The sequence below is a fragment of the Larimichthys crocea genome, chromosome I (genome assembly GCF_000972845.2).
Source record: "Larimichthys crocea isolate SSNF chromosome I, L_crocea_2.0, whole genome shotgun sequence".
Taxonomy (NCBI): domain Eukaryota; kingdom Metazoa; phylum Chordata; class Actinopteri; family Sciaenidae; genus Larimichthys; species Larimichthys crocea.
This window is the reverse complement of record NC_040011.1, coordinates 29,917,980-29,943,424: the sequence shown is the minus strand read 5'-3', so window position 1 is coordinate 29,943,424 and position 25,445 is coordinate 29,917,980. Positions and strand designations below refer to the sequence as shown.

The window sequence follows — 25,445 nt, the reverse complement described above, 5'->3', positions numbered from 1 at the left end:
AGTTGTTATAGATTACCCGGTCAGACATTTGCATGGCAAAAGAAATGTCGCTTAGACAGTTAACATTCATACATTTATTTGTTTATCAAATGCACAAGCTGGATATAATGATTGAAGGCAGGAAAACATAGCAACACTTCAAGCCCAGGGCTGAAGAGAGTAGAGATTAGATAAGCCACTGTAGATCACAATCTTAAAATAAAGATAAAACATTTTTATTGTAGAGACTGTCAGAGGTGTCGATTAAACTTGATTCACAACGATTCAGGCAGAAAATGTTGTAAATCCCAAGTACAAAGCACAAGGGAGTCACATTGATTCGAATGGCATTTGGCAGTATTTGTCAGCTTTAATGAGGTCTGACAACGACTTGCAGAGGTATAAAGAGGTCAGATAGTTACAATGGTTTTCCAACATTACAAAATACTGTCCTGCTACAAGAGGAAAGCAATTTACATGTCAACCCAGAAAACCTCACAATGAAATGTACAACATGAAATACAGCCTCAAAAATGACCATCAAGCTGAATCAACACCTGTGACGTTCAACAAAAAAAACAAACAAACTGGTATTCACTGTACAACTAATGCATTGTGTTGTAAGGCATTCCTGGTATTTTTGCTCTGGTGCGTTCTCCTGAGAAAAGGCTCCGTACTATCTTACAGTCCCTATACATGGCTTTGGTTTACAGAGAAACACATTTGGCGGACGCATTAATCATACATTCATATCTATTGCAGTAAAGCCAGGAGAGCAGCAAAGGCACAGAGTTTAAACAAACGCACACACTCTCCTTCCAAAAAGCACGTAAGAAATAGATCAGACGAGAAGGGAAACATCTACTAAAGCTAAACTGACACTGAAATGGAGTCAAAAACTTGAAAATGAAACATTACAATGGATACCTTAAGTCTACATGATACTGTTGCCGTGTGCAGGACAAACATGTATAGAAAAGACACATTTTGTTGTCACTTTGGAAGAATGTACATTTTTCTATTTTGATATGCAGTCGGCTCAAACAAAACGATCTTTGAAACAGAGAGACTTTGTGCATCCGAGCAGAAAACAATTAACATTTAAAACAACATAGCCAGTGTCTCCTCAGTCATTACTTAATATACTGTAACATACTGCACACACCCATATATATAGTAAAGCAAGCAGAATATGTAATAAAATACAAGACACAACTCAGTTCTATTTACAAAAACAATTCTGATGGACGTTTGTTTGCTCCAAAATCAATACATGACTGAAAAAAAAGGCCTAAAGGCGAAAGCAGAATACACAGTAAATCATCCGAGCTTCATTTATAATCAGCACGCTACCAAACAACACATACTGAAACAAATGCTTCCCTTTTTTAATGCTACTGCAGCTAGAGTATAAAAAAAAGACACTTAAATACATATTTATACACACACTAGTTCATTTCTGTGCATAAAGCAGTACAAAGCGTTTCATAACATTTGACACACACTGTGTGTCACAACTTTTAAAAGTCCGTCATTTTTTTCCTCCTTGTGAAATTTCCCTAAAAAAAACGTTTTTTTCCTACACATAAAAAATCGAGATGCAAGGGCTGACACAGCGGTATCTCTAAAAAAACATGAATGCACGATGTGCTGATTAAATTTGTTGTCAGGTATTTGACAATCAAAGGTTTAATATTTCCTACGGTGAAAAAAAAAAAGAAATCGATGGACAGGTGTAGGAGTCAGTTGCAGAGAGACAGTACAAAAAAAAGGAAACAGAGGAGGTAGATGTGATGTCTCTACAACCAGCCTATCTGTGTGTTTAAGTGTGTTTGTGTCTGTGTATGTGTGAATTACTGGGCTCGCAAAAAATGTATATACATCTCTATATGTACCAGATATCTGGTATTTCAATGCTTTAAATTTTCCTTAATAGCTTCTATGTTTTAATAGTGTTTTATAGGTATATTTATAGCTTTTGTTGAATGGGTACAGTAGAAACAGCACAAAATACTAAGAATTTGCTTAATTCAACACACAATACTGAAACAATACTGTAGATAGTAACATTCCTAATATCTTTAAGCTGTTCTTTGGTGTTAGCAAGGATTGTGATTGTGATAGTATTTCAAGTACCGTGATATCCGCCAGCTTACACACAGGCCATACACCAGGATGCGTGCGTGTCTTTGCACGTGCTTGTGAGTGAAATCTATGGCTTAAATCACATCTATTTTGGCTCTTTGACCTAAACCAAAATAAATAAACGGCAACAAATGACACTTGCTTCTCCCTAAATCACAGAAAACCTCAACTCTGTGTCACAAAACATTGGAAATCTATCTGCTAAGTGATAATGTTTGCGGTGAGCAAAATGTGCACCAGCAGTGACTAGAAAACCAAAGAAAAAATATCAAAACAAAATATATATGGATGAGTTAACGCTGGTGCTCATTTTGAAGGTACGTGATTGAATAAATCCTACAAATGCACCGGATCTTCGGCTCTGTCGTGTCGCACTAAGCCTCTACAGCAGCGAGGCCGTTGCTGTGAGGTTTGTAGCCATTGGTATTGGTGTGGTTGAGCGCCTGCATCTCCTGTTCGTTGGCCCGCTTGTCTCTGGCATCCTTTTCCCTCTGCAAGTGTCTGCGGTGATAGAACAGGTAACCTGGCAACAGGAAGCCACTCAATGAGAAGATCAGCAGTCCGAGGTTGATCTGTAGGACGGATGGATGACAGAGGTGGAAAGTTAAGTTACAGTCAGTACAGAGTTTATTTTGTCAATGAAGATGTTCTTTGTTTCTACTAAACCTTCAGGACTGAACTAGAATCTGACATTACAACAGCAGCTGGATTTGAATCATTGTTTAGTTTTGTAAGTAATGTTAATTATATCTTAGTGCACAGTCATGCCAGCTGTTCTCTAATGTTGTATTTAATGTACAATGGTGCTTTGAGCTAACAAACTAATTTATTATTGCAACCTCAGAATTGAGACACAAATGTAACCACAGTCGCTGTGAGCGTGGGGTTAGAGATAAGTGTGCGTCCTCACCCAGTACGGATCTCCGTTCAGTGGTCCGACCATGGCGATGAAGAGCGGCTGCTGCAGCAGAGCGATCACAGCGCTGATCATGGACTGAAGGCCTGTCAGGGTGCCAAAGTGATTGGACGGGTAGCTGTGGGAGAGATAATGGTGGTTAGCGAGAGTTTGAAACCCCAAATGAAAAGACACAGAGCACCAGAAAGTCTGGAGTAATGTTATTTAAAAAATGAGCAGCTGCTTTCTGCAGGATTCATTTATGACAGGAAACCATAATTATTACCAGAGTCTAAGAGCAGTGAAAGCCTTTCGGCTTGTGGATTCTTGATTGGGGGATTGTTGACTCTCAGAGTTAAATGTATGCACGTTTTTGCCGTGCACAAGTCCACACATTTGTACGATAATGTACTATCACAGACATAAGATCCTGTACTGTGAGTACTCAAGAAACATCAAGGGTTAAAAATTAACTATCGTGTACTGCAATGACTGACGAGACTCTAGATTGTGTATAGTTCATTTTGACTCGAGCAGTTCATGATTTTTGTTAAAACAATATGTTGAATGGGTGCAGTGGTGTGGTCGTTTAACACATCTGGTTGCTTTTATCACACTGTAAAGTGCTGCTTTATGTTTGGTGTTTATAAGGTGCTGGATACAGCTTTAAATGTGTCAGGCAAGAGTCTTCGGTTTCATTGCCAGGCCTGAAATATTATACTTTCATTGTTTCATTCAATGTTTATTATCTTTTTAATGAACTGGAAAATAAAGGCACATGTCCATTACTCTGCATTTCTACTAATATGTTCAATTATAACACCACTTTAACAATTGCTTTCTATTTCCTCCAAGGTGTGAATGTGTTAACAGAGATTCAGGTAATGTGGTTGATATATCAGCAGTGCAGCACTCACACAGCAGCATAAAGGCCTCCGCAGCAGGAGTGGATGAAGCCTCGGACCATCGTGTGGAGGATGAAGGTCAAGATCTGAGGAAGAAATGGATCTGAGAGTTAGGACGATTCATTCTTTACTTGTTTCCGTGTTCTCTGGCTCCCATATCATGTGTGTGTGTGTGTGTGTGTGTGTGTGCTACCTGTAGAGGCAGGTTGTCAATGAGGCAGCAGCATCCAAAAATAAGCAGCAGCAGGTTGGTGAGAATGAAGGCTCTCATGGCATTGGTCACTTTCTGGATCTTAGAGTCTCTCTTGGGTCCACTGCTTTGTCTGATGGCACAGACACAGAGTTACATGCAGGACAACTCCCTTTACAATGACCCATTCACTCATATATCTATCATAGCTGCATCAAGTCACATTTAGAAGAGGGACTGCTTCATGTTGATCGATATTTTATCGATATTGTTGATTTTACTGCTTTAAACTGTCACAGCTTGTACCTCTGATCTGTCCCCGGGAGGGCGGTCTTCTCCTCGTTACACTCCTTCATTTTCCAGTCCATGATATATCCGATCAGAGGACATGTGACCAGGCACAGCAGCTGCAGCGTGCCGAAGATGGACGAGTAGAAACTCACTGAAGAAGAAAAGATTCAATCAAATTCCGAAAAAAAAACATGTGCCTGATAAAGTGTGCAAATTTAGATCCTTATTTTTACATTACTCACCTTTCTCTTCTGCCTCTATCACCAGCTCATCAGATGCTGAAATATCAAAACAAACACACAATCTGTCAGTAAGTACAATTTAAAAAAAACAAAGTCACTGTTTAATGGAAATGTTTTGGAGGGTTTGACACTCACGATGCTCTTCGCCGTGGGTGACCATAAACTCCAGCATTTTGTTCATGGCGCCCATGAAGAAGATGATCCTCAACTGGGACATCCCCATTGTAACCAGACTCCACAGGAAGATGGGAGAGAACACAGAGCGACGGAAAGGAACAGCATCTGAGAGAGGAAGAGATGGTCGCTGTTATCTAACGTACACGTTAAAGGGTGTTCAAGGTGATTATGATTTCTTTTGTATCAGAGTTTAATAGTTAAAGCTGTAGGACACCAAGTCTTCACCAAAGGGTATCATGTTAATCATCTTGTGACCTGAATTTCTTACACCATGTTGATGTATGCAACCTGTGATGAGGGGTTAGTTTTGTTTTAGACAGACACAATCTACAAAGAAAGAAAGGAACTGCTATAAAGAATAAAGTCAATGTCTGTTTGTTGACTTACTGGGTGCAGTGTCAGGTCCATTAGAAAGTTTCTCTGCGGAGTGTCGGACATCTCCATTTTTCTGGCTTAGCCTCTCTCCGACAGCCTTCTCATCTGAAGGAACCTCTTGCGTTGTGAGGATCTGACTGTTATACACAGACACACACACACACAAGCGGGTTGAGGTTGGACTGAAGGAGTGATTTTCTGAAAATCATTTTTGTGCCTCTGGAGGCAAAGGCTAGTGGTCACACTAACCTGTAGTCTACTTCGTCAGGTGTTGGGAAGCCTTCTGTGGGCCAGTTGAGGAAACAGTTGAAAAAGACAAACCCGGCAAGGCCTGCCCACGCCCACATGATCACCTGGAAGGACACGCCTGCATCGTAGATCAGCTGGAAAGAAAAGACACAGGGATGTTGAGGGTTGTTATATTTTTTTTAGTTGCATTCACTGATGATATTTGGCCACTTGGGGGCAGCAGAACACCAACACATTATCACCAAGAAAAGTTACATACACATCTAGCAGATACAGAGCGACATTAGCATTTATTTGGATTCATGTTCCCGGTGACATAATAATTTAAGTTTGGTGCTGGGCAGGTGGCGTAAACGGGATTAATCAGAGAGACTAAATCCAGGAGAACAGTGACAATCATCTGTGGGTTTGTCACTACAAGAGACATCTTTCACTTTTACATGATTATTTGATCCATTGTTTATATAAAAAAAATATGTATTTGTGCAGCTGTAAAGCTTAAATGCAAAGTGATTGAAACACCAGGTAGATCACACCAACACAGGACCCTCTACAAAACTTGCATTCATTGTCTAAAATATCACAATTATGATCGCTTATTTTACACATAACATTGTTCATATCCCAAAAGTACCACAGTATAGTACTATATCTCTATCTATCTATGAATAAACCATGAAGAATGCCTTTGAAATGTACCTTGACTCCAGGGAAGGTGACAGCAGAGGAGGCGTAGGAGCCGATCATCAGAGACATGATGGTGGAGCTCAGAGCACCAAACATGTTGGGGAGCTGAAGGGACAGAAGAGGCGAGAAACAATAAATAAATCAGTCATTACACAAATCAAACATGTTCAGCAGTATGAAACAGATTAAGCCTAAGTATGCCATATAAAAGTGTGTCATCCAGACGCAGTGTATCATTTTGACCAGTAGAGGGCAGGCAGCTGCTTTGTGTAACAGGATGAATCCGACTGTGAAGTTTCCCCTTAATGAACTGTGAACTGTTCCTACATATGAGGCGTTTGCACCCAGTCACACTTCTCTTCCCTGCAGAGCGGACTCATTAAAAAAATATTAGTTTCCATGTCATGAGGAAACAAGAACCAAAGTTATGACCCACTTTGTGTCTTGACCCAGAGTTCAAACACAGACTAAGCTATACTTAAAGACACATCCACCGTCTTTATTCTGGCTGTTTCAACAAATTCTTTGACGGTGGATTAAAAAATGTGGAAGCTGATCTACAGCCAGCTGTCGAAGAATTTCAGAGGCTGGTGTGGACCCGGCCTGGGTCCACGCATGACACATGTCAAAGGGAATAAGGTGGTGAGCACCAGGCACTAACACATCATATATTAGGTCGACCTATTTACAGCAGTAAGAAGCTTAGTAAACGTAACAATCACCTATTGTGCTGCCAGCCCACTCAGTGTCCTTCGATTAGAGCTTTAAATGGGTCAATTGTGATTATAAAATCACATGTGTGGGATTTTAGGCGTGCTGCATGACAAGCTCGCTATTCTCTCTTAACGCTGACCATGGTTTTCCAAACTTGTGCTGCCGTCACATAATCCGTGCGCTGGCTCAGAGTTTAACGTATAGGGTCAGTATCCCCTTGTTTAAACCAACAGGTGTGTGTCTACACACTTACACTGATCTCACCGAGGCTGGACCGAAAGACGTCAAGTCATAGCTGGTAAATTGGGAACAAATGAGCCAAAAAAATGTAAAAAATTGGACTGGTGCTTTTACATTAAAACATTTTTCAACTAAAGACTTTTATGAGTCCCATGCTGACTTAAGCTTCTCTTCACATAGTGAGAAGGGGAATGAATAGAGGGCAGAGAGGTTGGAAGGATACGGGGAGATGACTTCTACAGACTTTGCTAACATGCACTGTAAATGCAAAATGTGGAGTCATGGACTGATAGGAAGAAGTGTTGATAGTATAACAGTATTTCAGTGTCCATTAAAGCTCTTTTGACCTGCTGTAACTGAACATGCTCTGCTCTGTTCAACAGCCAGTCGCCTAATGTTGCCATTTGGTGTTGGGCTTCAGAGCATTTGAGCCTTCTGCAGCCGTAAACGACACTGATGAGAATGATGAGGCTGCGGGCCAGAAAACTAAAATTATTAGTTAAAAGAAGCTATAAAGTTCTTCAGAGGGTTCATTACTATGAACATGTAGTCATTTGAGTGTTGATTCTAGTTGCTGGTATCTGATCTGTTTCTGATTATCCTCAGATGGTTCATTTATCATGAATGCCTGCTGTCAAACTTTTTTTTTTTTTAAATGTTATATGGGTGTGTTTTAAAATGACGCAGTGACAGTCTTTAAAACAGATTGGTCATAATTATTAAGGACTCCCTAGTGGGCCATAAACCCTGAAATAACTCCCAAGAAAGGGTTTCTAAGAACTTTATTACCCCATATGGACATTCCTACAGCTGCTTTTGGCTCCTAGAACGACTTGAAGGTGGAAGGAAGCTTTGTTTTGTGTTGAGGAGGCTTAGCTGTTGTCTGGAGATTAGGTGGTGGTGACCATTTGCGGCTGGCAGACTAGTGTGTGCTGCAGTAGGAAGCATGAGGTCACTTCGAGAGCTGACACAACAATGAGGTTGGCAGGAAAGGGGATGAGGATGCTCAAGGGAGAGACTGACTGTCTGAGCGAGATGAGAAAAACAGCCCCGAGAACACCCGTCCTTATTCAGCTCTTCTGAGAATCGAAATACTTCACGGTCAGTCTGTGGCCACGAGATCTACAGCGCTGGACTCTCTGACTGCGATGGTTTGTGGTATGTAGGCGCGAGGGCCCTCTAAGTACACAAGGGTTGCATCTCTTACTAATGTTAAAGCAAAGATATTCCAGCCATGTGAGATGTTGGATAACTGATCTTTGCTTTTCGGAAGTGTAGTAGCAACGACCTGAGTATTTCCCAAGAGATTTATGTGTGAGGCAGAAACAGTGACAGGTATGTGTGTGCATGTGCCAGCAGCAGGTGTTATTCCCACCACTGTGTTCAGGCAGTTCTCATTAAATATACATTTCACACAGGACCTTGCAGCACATGTCCTGCATGCTAACACCAGTAGGGGGATGTGGATGGAAACACGTGACTGTATGGAGACACATGAGGGTCAACTGGTGTCAGAAAGTCGCACACAAATGGAGCTTTGGCCATTCAGTTGTCACGACTAATTAGTTCAGGCTCTACTCCTGCCGTGCTCACTCACTCGGGTGTCTTAAGACTTTGGCACAGGGTTTAATTAAGACTTTAATCACTCAGGGAACATGCCAAATAGTAGCTTAATGAGCACTAAAGATTTGATGCCGCTCTGAACATATGGAAAAGGAGGCAGAATACCGGAGGAGAAGGTCGTACAAAAGGAAACCTGAGATGTATAAAATAAGGAAGGGTGCAAACGAGGAAACAAGAGGTAGTCAGAGTAACATTTATTTTAGTTTGACTGATCTCGCCGAGCCACAGCTGCAGCCTCTCTCTCTGCAGAGATCCCAGCAGGAAACGCCAAACCACAACTGATTAGCTTCTCTCTACTTCAACCCTGTGCCGCCCTTTCTCCCTGTTCTTAGACTGGTTCAAATCTTTATCCCTCACAGTGTTGGCACAGCGTTCTTGTCCAGCTGCACTAGATTTATATAACACAAAAAAATGTAGTCTTAATGGAAAGGACGATGATTCAGTTGCCCTCAAAGTCCGATATGTGACTCTCACTTTCAAGGTTTCTTACCCAAAGCATCCCCACTTCCTTGTAGTTGCCTTTATTTATTTAGCATATTTAAAAGAAACTCAACCTCTGTCTGCTACCTGAGAGCAAGGTAACCACGTGGAAGACTGACAGCTCTCGTAACCGTAACACGGAAAGCCCTAAAGCACTTTTCAGACAAGCCTCTGCACGCAGCAAAGCTCTTCCGTGTCTTTTACAGTAAAAGGAAACGAACTGTCCTCATTCCTTCATTATTTATTAGTTCACAAGCATCTAACCAATAAAGTTCACTGGAACCACGAAACGCTGAAGGTTTTGTGCTTCAGGCAAAAAGATGTCAGTAAAGAAGTAAGGCAAATATGACTGACGTGAATATTCTGCATGACTGTCCCTAAGTAAACTTCAAAACCATAAGGGAGTGTTTGCACAGATTAATGAGGCGTAAATTAGTCGTTAAGAAAAGAAAATGGTAGAGTCCACAAGATGCAGGGCAACCCCCCTAAGAAGAGGAAATCACTTACACTGGTTGCAGGAGTCTGGTCATTTGATACATCTTTTAAAAACTCAAAACTAATTTTTCAGTTTACACACACCCATACTTACAAACCAGGTACCTACCATTGCCTCTGACATAAGAGCATTTGTCAGCGAGATTGATGCATGAATTATAATTATATAGGTTATTTATTGTCTTGCCTTCAATGTGCAGTACATGTTCACACTTTATGTTTGTCTATTTTTGTTTAAATCACGCGTTTTTAAAGAACAACAGTGATTGAAGCACACTGCACTTGTCCCTTAAGGCCAACACTAACACTTAATTAGTTACTCCTGAAATAAAACAGTCACAAACTGCATTTTTACAAGTTTGTCTTTAAAATGTTAAAAATGGCTCATTCATTGTCACTGCTCCATACATGAATAAAAAAAACATTCTCATTTGGCCTCTTGCTTTAATTTACTCTCCTTCTTTGCTACGTAGACTTTTCTTTTTATTCCTCTGCCAATTCTTTTGTTTGCTACATGACTTTGATGTATTATTACTGTCCACATTGTAAATGTGCACAAAACATGTGTGCAAAAAGGTTAGGGTGGTGAGTGAGGAAGAATAAACAACCTTGATCAAGGTCATCCAGTTAAGGTTATTATTTTATTAATGTTCAAAACTTTATTAGTCTAAATGTTTTGTTCTGGAAAGTGAACTGATGAATGTTTATAATGTTATAATATATCATTTTTTCATGTTTCACATCATCTGACAGAGTCATCGGGCATTTTGAGCTAATACTCTGCAGCACATGGTCTAAATCAGGATGGCATGTGTGCTGTCTCTCTTGTGCTCTGCCGTCATTCCTTCTTCACAACAACAACAACAACAACAACAACAGTGTGGAGGTCAGTCAATGCTAGCACACCCGGCTCAATTGCAGAGGGTAAGAGGGACACAGAGGTCAAACGGGGACAAAGAGGAAGGGGGAGTTGAACATTACTCCAGTGTGTGTTTATGTGTGATTAATATAAAAAGAACAGCACCTTCCTGCGTGGCAGTTATGTGAATGTGTGTTCAAACAAGTTTCCGTGTTGCTGTGAGTCACTGAGAATGAGTCACTGAGAAAGCGTCTGATTTGACTTGACTATGACTAGAATTTCTCATAATTTGGTGCTACTGATTATCGTCTGAGCATAAAAATAGTGCACGTCTACATCACCATCTGCGCCTGTGAAGGAGGAAAAAAAAATGATTCATGTGAAACCGATGCTGCATGCTTGTGTGCACTGCTAAATATGTGTCATGTTCAGCCTTGTGATGGATTCAATCTATTTCATAGTGACTTTAAGTTGGTGTCAGTATGTTTAAAACACAAGATTCACTGTGTAAAACTTCTGATCTTCTGATTGTCTCCTTCTATTCTCTATAAGATTTATAAGCTTTAGGGTGTTTAAAGTCATATATTACTACATCATGTTGTTCCAGGGGTGGCACAGTGGCACAGTAGTTAACACTATCACCTTACAGCAAGAAAGTTCCTGGTTCCTGGTTTGTTTGTGATCACAGACTGGCTTCCTCCCACAGTCCAAAGACATGCAGGTTCATAGGTAAATTAGTGACGTTTACTACTTATTTTACTTTAAAATAATATAAGAAAGAAAATCTGGAAATTGTCATGTTTGAGAAACTAAAATCTATCAAATATTGAGCATTTTTCCTTAAGAGACTACTCCAATGATTAAACGATTATCAAAAAGTTTGAATTAGTTTTCTCTTGTTTATCTGATTAATCATTGCAGGTCTAAAATGGAAATATTCCAACAGTCTTGTGCTAAATTTTCTACACATTTCACCAAAATTCAACCTGACATGTTTTGGTATCTTAAATTTAGGATTTCTAAACAAATTTCCAGGTGTCTAATGTGGTTGAACAGCATGTGTAATGACTGTGTGCATGTTAAGATACTTTAAATTGCCATCTGCTCTCAAAAAGTGAACACAGTTGTGTTAACAACCCCCTTGAACAAACAGACCTGACATCCACCTGTGGATGATGTCTCAGCTATTTATTCACATTGTCAGCAGTTTTCAGTTGACTGTAAACGTGCAGACTATCTATTTGATTTGAGCTGGACTGCAGAGAGACTCATAGAGATGCGTGTCTTAGTTTTTTCACATGGTCAGGCTATAGTTAGTATACGGGGGTGAAAAAGATCAGAGAGGAGGGTCGTCTGTCCACACTCAGCTTGGACTTTCATTATCATATCTGTTTCATGTTCGTCTCCCTGTGTGTACATAAGCATGCACACACATTCGTACATCCACACGTGTGCACAGTCATGTAGAGTTGAAAAGGTTGTGTATGGATTTTCTGCTGACTTCTGGGCAGAAGAGAAACAGGAGAGAAGAGGAAGAGGGGGTGATGAGAACAAAGAAGAAGGAAGGAAATGAGAGACAAGAGAAAGTGTGGCCTTGAGTGTTTTAAATAGAGGTGAATGGGCCGTGCTTCACGGAGGGTGTGTGGTCAACTGGAGGCCGTTATTGGCTGAAACACAAATGGGAGACTTTCCATCTGGGAGAAGTCACGTGTGGCTTGGACGGAAAACACTGTTAACGCACACACGCACGCAAACCTAAATACTTCCCAGGACACAGCAGCAACAATAAAGCACACTCGATGATGTTGGTACCAGCTGATACATCACACGCTAATACACATGCCTGACATGAGTGCAAACAAACACAGCCACAGCCACAGCTGAGATAAATAGCGGCTCCAACCACACTGAGACTGTCAGCTACTAAAACTTTACTGCAACTTTACCTTAGTGCTTTCTCAAAATGTTATGTAACCTCAGGCACATTTCTTTTTTTGCAATTTAAGTGTTATGAAACTGAGCTTGGGACAGGCTGTACAAGGGACATTTTGGTGTCAGATTTGATCTGTGTGCATATTTAACATGATGTACATAGATGTAAGAAATAGAGAAAGAAACCATGCAGGGATTTTTTTAATTCCTCATACTTGTTGTTTGTTTAGCAACTCAAACACTGAGACAGGAAAGCAGGTTTCATCTGACTCGGAATGTTACAGGTATAATTTAAAACCTGTAATGTGTTTTGTGTGCACCGTGCTGTACCTTGTACCTCGAACAACTGACCATGTTCACATTTTGTCCTGGTTGTCCAATTTAGACGTACTATAAATATGAGATACACTAAGAGTATATTATGGAGGCGGTCAGGGACACACATACTGTACATAGTGTGAAAGCAAAGTCAACCTCAGAGGCATTAGATGACTCAAATAGAGGAGTTAAATTTGTGGTTTGCACATAACACGACAAAAATCCCAAACACAGCCCAATCCAGAGACTTTCTTCCTCTATGAACAGGTTTCACGTAGAGATGTTGATAATGAACAAAAAAAACAAACATTAAAATACAGGTAATACCAAACATGTTTACAGACCCTCACCTGCCCTAAATGCCATAATAATTAAAGTTTATGCAATCTACCATTTGTCTGACTCATGTATGAATATCAATTTTGTATTTGTATATATTCCCCTCCACTGATTGACATGAATGTGTCTTTTTATGCTTCCTTCCACGTGGTTGGTTGTGTGTCTCACCGTGAGTGAGGTGAAGGTCAGACAGATGCCTCCAAAGCCGTTCAGGGAGAGAGCCAAGAAGATGAGCGCTGACAGGACTGCAGAGACAAAAAAAGAAGTCTTAATGCAAAGATCTTCTCTCTTAAAAGCCTTAAAAAAGTTTTATTAGCGACTAGACTCAAAGATACAAAACAAACATTTTCTTCTTTTTATTTATTCACAGTTTGTCATTTTTTAACTTTTACATGTTTTATCATGTTTTCACAACCAAATGAGGAGGTTTGTAAAGGAGGTTTCAGGTTTGAAGCATATATTACAAAGAGGGTGTAGCTGCTGGTACGAGGTATGAGCTCAATAAACTGGCTAGACTGGCTACATTGACTTGCATTGCTTCGGCTCTTTTCGGTGACACACAGGCATTTTTGTGGCATATTTTCCATACCAGCTGAAAACACTGATTTAATAAGTGTCTGGCAGCTGCGCCTGTGCACACCTGTCCAAATGCACCTGGTGTTCAGTCGTCTGTGTCAACAAACACCACCCTGTCCTGTCCAATGGTCTGAAAGGAGCTTTTAAGCTCTTCAAACAGCACTTCTTAGATCATATGTATTGCTATTATGGTGTATTACAAGACAGTTTTCACGATTCTGCATGTATATACAGGAAGAAATGTTGTAATATTTATATTTATGAATATTGGACATATGGACACAAAGCTTATTGAAGTTTAATTTTAGTTATCTAAATATTCCAGATTCATCACTTCTATCTTTGGCTGTAGTCCGGGTGAATGAACAAGTCGTCAGCATCATATGTTGACTGCAGAATGTTGCTCTTCTAGACATATGAAGTCTTGTTATGTAATCTTACTCATCTTATTTTGATGATTACTGTCTAATCTTCCTGCTGTCACTCAAAACGTGATGTGAGCGAGCTTTATAGGTGTGTTACGGCATAATGATATCCAGCATGTGTGTGGTCTAGTGTTAGTGTTTGAACTCACGGTGAGGGTTGTAGGCAGACGCAGCCATCATGACACAGGACAGACCGAAGCAAGAACTGTAACAAAAAATTTTAAAAAAATAATTAAAAATGTAATTCTTTAAATGCTCAATATATGTGATTTGTACAAACAAACATCCAGTATATGAAGGATATATAGTATTTAGACACAGGACAAGTAACTGCTCGTGACTCAGCAGTCGCAGTGTTTGCAAATGTCAATGAGTCACGCAACTGCAACGTTATTAAGTGAAAGTGTGATGCAAATTAGTTCAGGCAATGTTAAATATGGATATAGATGTGGATATAATCTTATTTAATTCACAATACGTTAATTTCCATATATAAAAGACCAGAAACTGTCAGTCTGAATGTTTAAACATTACGTAGCTGCAGATGAACTTCTATCATCTTCATGTCTAAGCGTCTGTTATCATGTAAGCAGTTTCTTCCATACCCAATGATAAAGAATTTCAGTACTTACTATAAAAACATTGCACACACACACACACACACACACACACACACACACGCACACTCTAGTACCGCACCTACATTTATTGATTAACTCACAAAAGGCACAGTTTCCCTCCTCCCACTTTGGGAATGTGATCTGACAGCTTTTTTACTTTTACTATAACCTCAGTAGTATTTGACTTTAATTACTGTTCCATGCAGCTTTCACCATCCTGACATTTAGAAAGGTCAAATGTAAAAATCAAGATTCTCATAAAGCAAATATGTATGTAAAAAATGTTTCAGTGTTTCTGAATTATAATAAGTTTGAAAACGTGCGTACGTGCACATTTCCCTACAATATTTTTACAACCATTACCTGCCCACCAGGCGAATAGGCCGTGGCCCAAACTTGTCCATCAGGATACCGAGCGGCAGAGTTGTGGCACTGAGCAAGAAAGAGCCAATCGTGAAGCCCAGATTCAGCATCTCCTCCTGGTCCACGCAGCTGAGCCACTCCTCCACCTCGCCACTGGAGGAGTTGCCCAAAGACACAACCACAGACTCGTTCACTGTGGGAACAATTTTGGAGAGTTAATGAGAGAAGTAAGTGGGGAAAAAAAATATGTACAGAGAAACCTCAGAACATTTAATCACCAAACAGCTGCTAGATATGTGCTGACAGTGAGTATGCAAAAAGACACTGCTTCCTAACTTAAGGTTCATGAGCCATAAATGTTGGAAACCGTCTTAACCCTTCTGTTTTGTTGTTCATATAAAAAACATTAAAAATAATCACTGATTATTGATGTTACACCGAATAAAGGCTTATTTCATATTTTAAAGGTCCAGTGTGTAAGATTGGGGGCCTCTATTTTCAGAATAATGCACACATGGAACATAATATTCATAACTGTTTTCATGCATGTATAATCACCTGAAAATAAGAATATTTTATAGTTTCTTAAAAATTAGCCTTTTATATCTACAGTGGGAGCGGGTCTTCTTCCATGGAGGCTGCCATGTTGAAACACCATGTTTCTACAGTAGCCCAGAACAGACAAACTAAATACTTTCAAGTGTTGTTTCTCCTTTACACTAGACTGCAGGGGTGATGTGATCTACACATTGGACCTTCAAGAGCTTTTTAGGGTCTGAATAAACTATTAATTGACAAAGAAGTGTACAGTATGTTGCCTTACATAGTGGCAGCTAGACCTATTACATCACAGATCATATGAGTTGTTGAAGAGAAACAAATGATTCTGGTTACGTGATGCTGAGCTGCTGGTTTTACCTGAGCACAGGTGAGAGTAGAAGCCTTGCCTCTTCAGCATGATGAGCAGGGAGCCCCAGCCCAACAGCACAGCCGAACACAGCAGGTTTTCAATCACCGCCGTCACTGCCATCCACCAGCGCCTCCTGTAGGCCTGGAGGAGAGAAGGCGCCATAGCTGCTGCTCTGTGATAGAGGAGCGACGAGAAGGGGGAAAGGATAATGACAGAGAGAAGCGAAAAACAGAATTAAAATGACTGACATGTGGCCTTATTGTCATCATCAAATAATTAACCAGTTAATCAAATAGTCTTTGTATGACAGAGACTTCAGAAAAGTACCTAGACGCCAGTCTTTTGGTCGATTACTGTTGTGAAAAGTGTCTATCACAAGTTCCCGGAGGTCAAAATAATGTCTTCAGACATTTTAAAGATTAATGACGAGTTCGATTAGTTTGTGACTAAATGATTGCTCTTTAAAAACTTAAAATTGAAAAAAAGTTTATATATAAAGTTGGATATCTGTGTGTGTAAGAAGTTTCACATATTAATCCCTAGAAACATATCAATAGATGGTCTTTACGAAAGGCCACCTATTGATATTTAATTATGTATACTTCACCGGGGAGACCTGATGGAGTCCCTCGAGACAGGACATTTTTCTCTAAGTTTGCCAAATGAGTGCCCATGTGACTAGTCATTGTTTTGTAAATCCTAGTTTGGCACCTGACACCTTGCACTTCATTGTCCTCAGAAATCCTCCTACTGTGCTGTCAACATCGCAGCTACTTCACCTTGATTTTGAATAGAGGAAACAATGCAGAGCACTCGACGTGCTTTTGTTCTGGAAATTGGGATAGCATCTTTAAAGGGAGACATTTCCATCTGAAAGTTGGATTTAAGGAGTCTTTGAACAGCATGTAACCACAGTTTGGGCTTCAGGTTTACCTTACTGGGACTAATGCAGTTCTTCTGGACACAACAACACACACAATCAAACTTGTGACGTAACTGTCCAAACAAAGTCATGACCACCTGGAAAGTACACACACGCATACATTACATACAGGTCACACAGGACAGTTCACCGGTCAATACAACCTGTGACACACAGAATACAGTCACGACCGTCCTGACAGGCTCATGCACATCTGGAAAATGTTTAGGCAAGATCCAAATATAACCAAGCTATTCCATTTGGCAGCAGAGAAGAAGTGGAACAGAGGGAGGAGAAGTCTCAGCCACTCGATTTGAGGAGAGGCAGGAGGGGGCAGGGGCTCTGCAGGCAAGGCCTCAAACAGGAAACACTTTCCAGTAGTTTATAATGAGGGCATCTCATGAGGGTGTAGGTGTGTGTGTGTGTGTTGTATGGGGAGGCATATAGAGGATCTAATGGGACAGATTTGTCTCTGTGCTCTGTGCTCATGAAGCGTGCATGTAATGGGATTATCCGTAGCCCGCTGAACTGCCTTTGTGCTGAATAGAGTGTGAAAAGGGGGGATTTCTATGTAACTGACACCCCATGCTGAAAAACCCTTGAGTGCGTGTGCACACACACACACACACACACACTCAACAACAGAGCCAAGCCTGATTCACTCCCTTTTAAATTTATGAGCCACAAATTGACATGTTAATTAACTTCGACAAAGACTACAGACAGTAAACAGGATAAGCTGTTGGCTGAGTGTGTCTATATTTGACAACTAACTATTGTTTGAACTGATTCATCTGGTGATTATTTTGTCAATTCACTGTTTGATATAAAATACTAGAAGACAGAAGAACTTCATCAAATGACAATTACTGTAATTTAAGATAAAGAAAAGCAGTTGTCAATTAAATCAACCTGAACACATTTTGTATTAAAGTAAATAAATTACGGCTTATGTTCAAGGTTCTCCTCTTCAGATGTGTCATATCACATGTATCATAGCTGCTTATGAAAATAAACACACAACCTGAAATGGGCTATAAATAAAGTTCTCAAAAATAAATAAATAAAGTCACATATCGTCACGGCACAGTTAATGTCGAAATATAACCTTTACGTATGACTTCTGGTTTGGAGAGTATGACGCAGACAAGTTTTCCTAGCTCAGAGTACAAACAAGTTACACATTTCTAAATGTATGTGAGTAGCACAGTGAAAAAAGTATTTGTGTGTTTGTGTTTTAAAAAAAGCAAAAGACATCCAAAGTGGCAAAACAAGCCAAAGACAAACATTGGAGTTCCAAGCTGGTCAAAACCAGCAAAGATGTTGACGTAAGAAGTACAGAAAAGTGATCCTGACATCTTGATATCTGTATCTCAACTGCGCAGTCCTGTCAGCATTAGTGCATTAACTGTATGCTTTAATAACATCTAAGTGCACCACTTTAAAGGATGGGGGTCACAACAGCAGAAACACAAACATTTTAATTGGTTTCTTTAATTAAAAGAGCTGGCACATCTAATCAGGCTTTCACTGCTCTTTTAAGCTCAGGTGTAAATCCTCATTTATGTGCTGAATGTGCTGTTTCTTCACTTTGAGAACTGTTAATCCTCTCCATGCTTCTTCCGTTTGACCGACAAAGAGACAGAGTCTCGTGTCTTTGTTTGGACAAACTAGTCTCAGTAATGGCCGCATTGTAGAAATCAGGACGTTGAAATGATAAAGTATTTGTTTACGTGTCATGTAAGCAAATCGGACAGACAGAACAACCTTTCAAACAGCAACAGACAAGAGTCCTTTAAAGCCTAAGTATAGAGACTACTGTCACATGGATTGGATTTATGGTGCTGTGGCTGCAACACACAATCAACACACACATCACATTCAAAGTGTGTGTAGTCGCAGCTCAGGAGACGCTGTTGTAAATGCGACACAGAGTCATGGCTACTTGGTATCATCATGGAAACAGCTTGTGTTTGTGTGTGTGTGTGTGTGTGTGTGTGTGTGTGTGTGTATTTGTAAGTAAGGCATGGTATCAGTTGCCTGTCAGTGTGTGTTTGAGCTCAGGTGACCACGTGCGACAAATGCAAAACATACAATTCCTTTTCAGATCTGCTCTGCTGCTGTTTCTCATCACACACACACTTCCTCTTTGTTTCCCGCCAGTTTTGTTCTGCGGCGATTACTGAAACAACTGGAATGCTGAAATGATAGACGGGCTGATGACACTTACTACACTACAAACACTTGGTGATGACGAGGAGTGGCTCCCGTTGCTCTGACGTGGGAAAATCAACATACAACAAAGACTTGGAAACTAAAACACAAACAGGCAACGTGTTCTTAAGATTGGCAGGTAGTTGTTAGGCTTTGTCATGACACTGTGAAGTGTGTGTGTGTGCGTGATGGGAGAGCAGGTGAAGTCTGCACTGAGAGGAACGCCATATTAGGAAGCTGCTTCCTGAAATACCTGACTGATGCAATGTTGCCATGACTAACTCCAATGTTAAGGTCATGAGGAGTTTGGGTATTTATAGGGGAGGAGGCGTTATATTGCTATATAGTCTTTATGATTGTCATGACAACAAACATATCCTTAAGTTTCTGTATTAAACATTTAAGTTGACGTGTTTAATTCATCACGTGTGCTGCTTTTCTTTCAAGTCTATCTGTTGCTGCTCCCATCCAGGGCTGCTCTTTTTTCCCCGCGGGGATGTTTCTGACCTTGACCAGCCGTGTTTATCAACCTCCGCAGGACATAAAGGATCGCAGGGCAAACTCTTTATCCTCACAACTTTCCAAGAAAATAAACCACGCGCTCTAGGAGCCTCCTCTGTTCCCCCCGAGGAGCCCTAAAACATGCAACCCCCGAGGCTGCCCGACCGGCCTGCAGCTGTCTCTGCATGGGCATGACCTCAGCCATGGGTCTGGTTACCGGCACAGAGGGACGCCGCTGAACAGACCCATCCTGGAGTAAGTCTGTCCAAAATGTCAGAATTGGGAGTTTAAAAGCACAAACAAATACAAAAAAGTGGTTACCCGGTCACCTGCCTACATGTGACACAGTGAAGGAGCCAGAGAGAAGCATGAAATCACTACTGAGTAGCAAAAGAGCTGTATTAATTGGTCATCAGTTAATCAATATGTTAATAATTAATCATTTAGTTAGTTAGTTAGTGATTGAGAAGCACAAAAACATTTTAACGTCACTGCTTCTCAAATGTGATCATTTTTACCGTGCTTTGGATTACTGTAAACTGAATGTTTGGGTTTTGGGCTGATGGTCAGAAATAAAACTGTAAACGTCAACTCTCTATTTACTTGAATAATATTTAAATTAGTGACGAAAATAGATGTAAAACTAATTTATAATACAATTTTGGTTACCTTTTCTCAATGTAGGCCACTGCACAGAGTTGATTCTGACTTTAAGGGGTGTCCCTGAAGGCAACAAAGGCAACAATGTCTTTATCTGACTATCCCCAACGTGTCCACGATGCGTAAAACAGTAATAACATTAAAATAATGGTTTTATACATCATGTTTGTCTCATTATAACAACGTTTTCACAGTTTTAAATGAACACGATGACGGAATTTACCGCTCAATGGAGGTTCAACACAGAAACAACTGTGAAAGCATGAGCGGCCACTTCCTAAACATCGCGCTCATTTTGAGGTTTGTGACACTTTGAGTCTCTCTGTGAGCGCACAGACTTTAAGCCTTTTCCCCTCACATATTACATATTTATCCTAGGTTTAACACACACTGTCCACACTCTGTATTTTTAGTAAATAAAAAGTAGAAGTTGTCAGGAGTCAGTTTCATGCCACGTGTATCTGCAGCCGGTTAGTCCTGCTGGTGCGTCATTGTCGTCACATCATGTTAATACTACACGTATTCAGACACAGAGTGAGCATTCAAAGGGAAAACCTATTTACTTACTTGAGTTGTATGTCTTCTCAGAGAGGAAAAAACGTTTCAAATGTTTCTCTTTTTTGTTATTGCTGTTTTTGTTTTTTTGTTCTCTATGATTATTGTCAAATGAAATATTTTCCTTCCTGCTCCCTTTCTGTCTGGTGGGTTTCGTGCTTGTACCCACTACACACGCTTGTCTTCCTTCATGACTAAAACTTAAAAACTCCACCTTCCTTTCCTCCTAATTTGACTTCTATTTCCCTCCCTCTTTCTCTCTGCCTCTCTGCTGCCTTTTTTATTTGCCACTCCCACAGGTCAAATGTCTTCTACAGAGGGGGGTAAGAGCCACACGTGAAATACGAATTTGAGTTTAAAGGACATTTACACTCAAGTGTTACTTATATTTACTGTTAGATATATACGTGCATGATACAAATGATCCAACATACATATCTGTACATTTAAAAAGTATAAATAACTTTATTTGATCTATTCCATTTCAAGTATATCTCGAGTATTTTCTCATCTGTTGATGCTCTATATGCTGTATGTTGATGGTTTACATATTTACTGACAGAGACAGAGCTCTCTGCTGTTTGTAAAAAAGCTATGACGCAGGAAAAACACAACATTTCTGTGTACCAATGCAAATTAGTTCAGCGGTGCACTTTACAGAAAGGCACAATATGCTGAGATTAGATGTGATAACAGGAGTACATTGGCTCAACTATAAATGAAATTAAAGTACCAAAGAAAATTATATTATTTGTGTTATCACAGCTTTCAGCAGGGAAATCAGATTTTAACATTTAAAGTTGCCCTTTGTAGTTTTACATTCACTGTTGAACACTAAATCAAATTGTGTGTAATCTTAAAGGGCAGAGAAACTTGTTTAATGAACTTGCTTCATCAGAAGATTGTACACATTTAAATCCACATTTTGTTGCAGTTGCCTCTCTTTGTAAAGGGCACTGCTGTGTTTCATGGCACATCAGGCCTGCAGGCCCAGCGATCAGCTACTGTTTTCTCTTTAAAACCCTGAAAAACTCTGCTCCTACAAACGTGCTTTAAAGTGAGACCTTTATCTTTTTACTAGCCTAAAGGATCAGTGTGCAGGATTTAGTGGCATCTTGTGGCGTAGTTGCTGATTGTAACCACTTTATATCTTCTCCCCTCAACCCTACAGTGACCACCAAAGGTGTAGAAAACTCAAAAAGCCCCTAAGTAGGGCGAGTGTTAACTTTGTTTGTTCGGGATAACATGGAGGATATGTATGCAGATATAAAAGGTTTATTCTCAGGTAGCGAAAGCATATGATTTTTATTTTCAGATGATTATACACTAATGAAAGCATAATTAAGCATATCATATTTACTTTCATACATATTCTGTACATAGAGCCTCTAAATCTTACATACTTAAAAAGGAAACCATGAACTTTCATTCTGGTGGTTGCATAGAAAGTCAATATACAGACGTGATTAGACTCAAATTTCCCTGCTGCAGTGTGAAGTGAGGTCATGATCACCCTCATTTCTGGGGTTTTCCCTTGCTTGTGTCTTGCTCGTTGGTCTCATTTGTCCTCTCTTGCTATAAAATAATCAGTATAACTGCTTTGTTTTCATTGTGTCCACTCTTCAAAGAGAAGCTACAAGCAGAGAAGTCATTTCATGTAATACAAATCATCAGCTTATATCAGCTTAACCTTCATGTATGAACATTCAGCTTCCATCTTTATTACTTTCTTTTGACTGCTGAGCTTGAGTAATTCTGGTTTCTATACAAAAGCATTCGTCCTCCTTATTCACAGTGCTCACCACACAAATCTGCACCCTGCTGGGCTCTACAGGAAACTGTACAGTTTTCCACTTCAAACGTATAGCAATCTGCCAATGTTGGCTCCTGACAGTTCAAGCTGTACAGTCGGTCTTGACTCATGAAACATTTGTTCCAGCTGCAGGGGCAAATCTGGGAACTCTAGGCCCCCAGTTTCTTAATCAAATAATCCTGTTGGAATTTCAGTGAGCGCTCTCCAGCTGTGGACACCTGGAAATGTCACCTTTAGCCCCACCTGCAAACTGCAATGTTCTGGAGAACAGGAGTGACGCCAGTACAGTCTGGTTGGTTGGCAATGTCCTACTTTACTTACCTCACAGTAGGGGAAGTCTGATTGAATTATGTAGCTGGGTGATCATACACAGAGTGGACACAATGCAGAAACACCTCTGCAGTATTACACAACATCAGCTCTCGATTAATTAATATCTTTGTGAAACTGAGACTGTTGAAACTGTCTGCAACAAGCAGCTGAGCGCTAAAGGCAAGACATACCTGAGCCTCAGGATTATTACAAGTGCATAAACTAGTGAAGAATGAAATATTAGGTGATGCAGGAGTCTGTTACCACTTTGAGCTTTCTGTTGGCCTTTAAAAGATCTTTAGGACCAAATTCAACAAGATGAAGATTTAATATTAAAATAGCAAGTCAATACCTTTTCCCCTGAGTTATTGTCTCAGTATTTAATCTAATGTCCTGTTTATGAAGCAGCAGCCTGTGTACAGAACAAACCTCAGCCAGATTTCGCTGCAATGGTTGCACTTTTCTTGTCAGCCTCAAACAAGCTTCTCAGCTTTCACCAGAATTTGTTTTGTCAGACTCCGCTAACTACAAAAGTGTAGCAGTACACCCAAATTCCAGCCTTCAAAACAACCAATTCACAGGCATATGGGTGACGTTATAGATGCTAAGTCAATGTTTTTCATGGTCAGAGAGATTACTGATTCAATTCTACAGTCATTTCTGAGGCCTTGCTGCGATGTGTAGTATTGCATCACATTACATTGTACAGCTGTTGTACAGCTGTGAGTGCCAAAACTAATTTCATCATTTGATAGGTTTGTAATTTTTTATATGCGTACCTAATTTATGTATATTTAAACATCTATTTTTAACACACATCAATAATCTTTATACCTAGATTTGTACAAGAAGTATTATGGAGCCCTTAAAGAGTTGTTTTTTGTTTGTTTTTGTTTTTTTAACCTGTACATTAAAAAATTTAACTAAAACAAACATTTTGAAATTCACACTTCTTGTTGTTTTTCATTATACAAAAAGTCACAATAGAGCACACAGTGTGTATTTCCACTGAGATGTTGCTCAGGTTGATCAAGACTAAAATAAATAATTGCTTGTACCATTAAGCAAAAAAGTTTCAATTGACAGAGTTCAAGAATTTGAAAGAATGGAGAAACAAAAGTTCAGACTGATGGCTGGACCCTGCACTTTTATCGTTCTGTAGTTTTCATTAACAAAACCGACCAGTGGGTAATGCTTGTCTAATTATTTCAGTCAAATCATTTTTAAAACCATCAAAGACTCCTTCCTCTCATGATATGACGTTCAGAGGTTAAAATAAAACTTGATTAGCTGAGTTCTCTCCATTATATCATGGCTGTCTGCATCTGAAGTCATTAGAGATGTGTAATAACAAGGAATTATGCTTTTAAAGTTTTTTTTCTTTAGATTATTAAATGTTTTTCAGTATGGATTTAGAGCAATGAGTCTCTCATTTTGGTTTTTAGCTTGCTCAGAAAAGAAAACTGGCAGAGGATGCCAATGTTGGACTGCTGATGGAGGGCTCCACCTGCTGGACGGGCAGCATTACTAAAGAGGGATTGCCTCAACACCCACAGAGAAGGAAATGTATGTGACAGTATGATTGCCTGGTATGTGATATACATGCAAACATGTCCAGTTTCATGTGGGTCCTCTGTATAAGTCATGGAAACTTGATTGGAAAATTGATTCAAATGCAGCTTTTATTTTCATCTTGCAGTCATTAAATCAAAAACATACGATTCAGAATGTTGTGGTTTTATTTACATTGTCTTGGTAAATGTTTAATCCATTATAGAGGCTGCTCACAGAAACATAGTCATGTTTTCGTGGTCATGGTTTTTGTCCATGTTGCAGGGAGGTCAAAGGTCAGGTTAGCTTCAAAACAGCATCTGTGCGGAGCCATACTGTTGTCATTAACTTTGTCAATGAGCAAAGTTTGGATGATTGTATATTGTGGGTGTCAGTCACAAACAAGATGTTCACTCTTATAGTAACACATTAAACCAATTCTGTAGCCTGCATGTACAGACATAGAAAAGACCCTTTGATTCTTCTCCATGGACGTCTAATTATGAGAGATCAAATAAATTGTTTTATCACCATGAGAGATGGACAAACTTTGGACAAACAGTACAGTGTGTGATGAGTTGAATGAGGACATCTGACTTTAACTGTGAATAGAGTGAGGCGGACTGTATAGACAGCATGTTTTGACTGATTATGGATTTACATGCTACAATGACTGTGACAGGACTCTAATTTCTCTATTTTTCATCTACCAAACTGTGAGCTCTATCAGTGTCACAGCTAAGTAAAGAAAAAAGTTCCTGTGTCCATAGAAGCTGTTGAGGTTACACTGACCGCTTGCCCAGCTCCAGTTCTACGCTGGCTGCACTGGCAAACCTCTTTCTAATGGTCCAAAACACTTGTGGTACAAACACCAACACTCTCCAGTAC

General features: G+C 39.9%; 1 protein-coding gene across 1 annotated transcript; it reads right to left on the bottom strand.

The window, feature by feature from the left end:
* Positions 1-59: 59 nt before the first annotated feature.
* On the bottom strand, positions 60-21,122 carry slc43a1a (solute carrier family 43 member 1a). The gene is made up of 15 exons (XM_019274394.2): positions 20,894-21,122; positions 16,038-16,201; positions 15,120-15,312; positions 14,286-14,341; positions 13,304-13,380; positions 6,148-6,240; positions 5,449-5,582; positions 5,212-5,336; positions 4,783-4,929; positions 4,648-4,683; positions 4,421-4,556; positions 4,118-4,247; positions 3,937-4,010; positions 3,035-3,158; positions 60-2,696 (listed from the first exon to the last, which is right to left on the bottom strand). Exons 2-15 carry the CDS (start codon positions 16,189-16,191, stop codon positions 2,499-2,501), a joined length of 1,677 nt encoding a protein of 558 aa, XP_019129939.2. The 5' UTR covers positions 16,192-16,201; positions 20,894-21,122; the 3' UTR covers positions 60-2,498.
* Between the last annotated feature and the right edge of the window lie 4,323 nt (positions 21,123-25,445).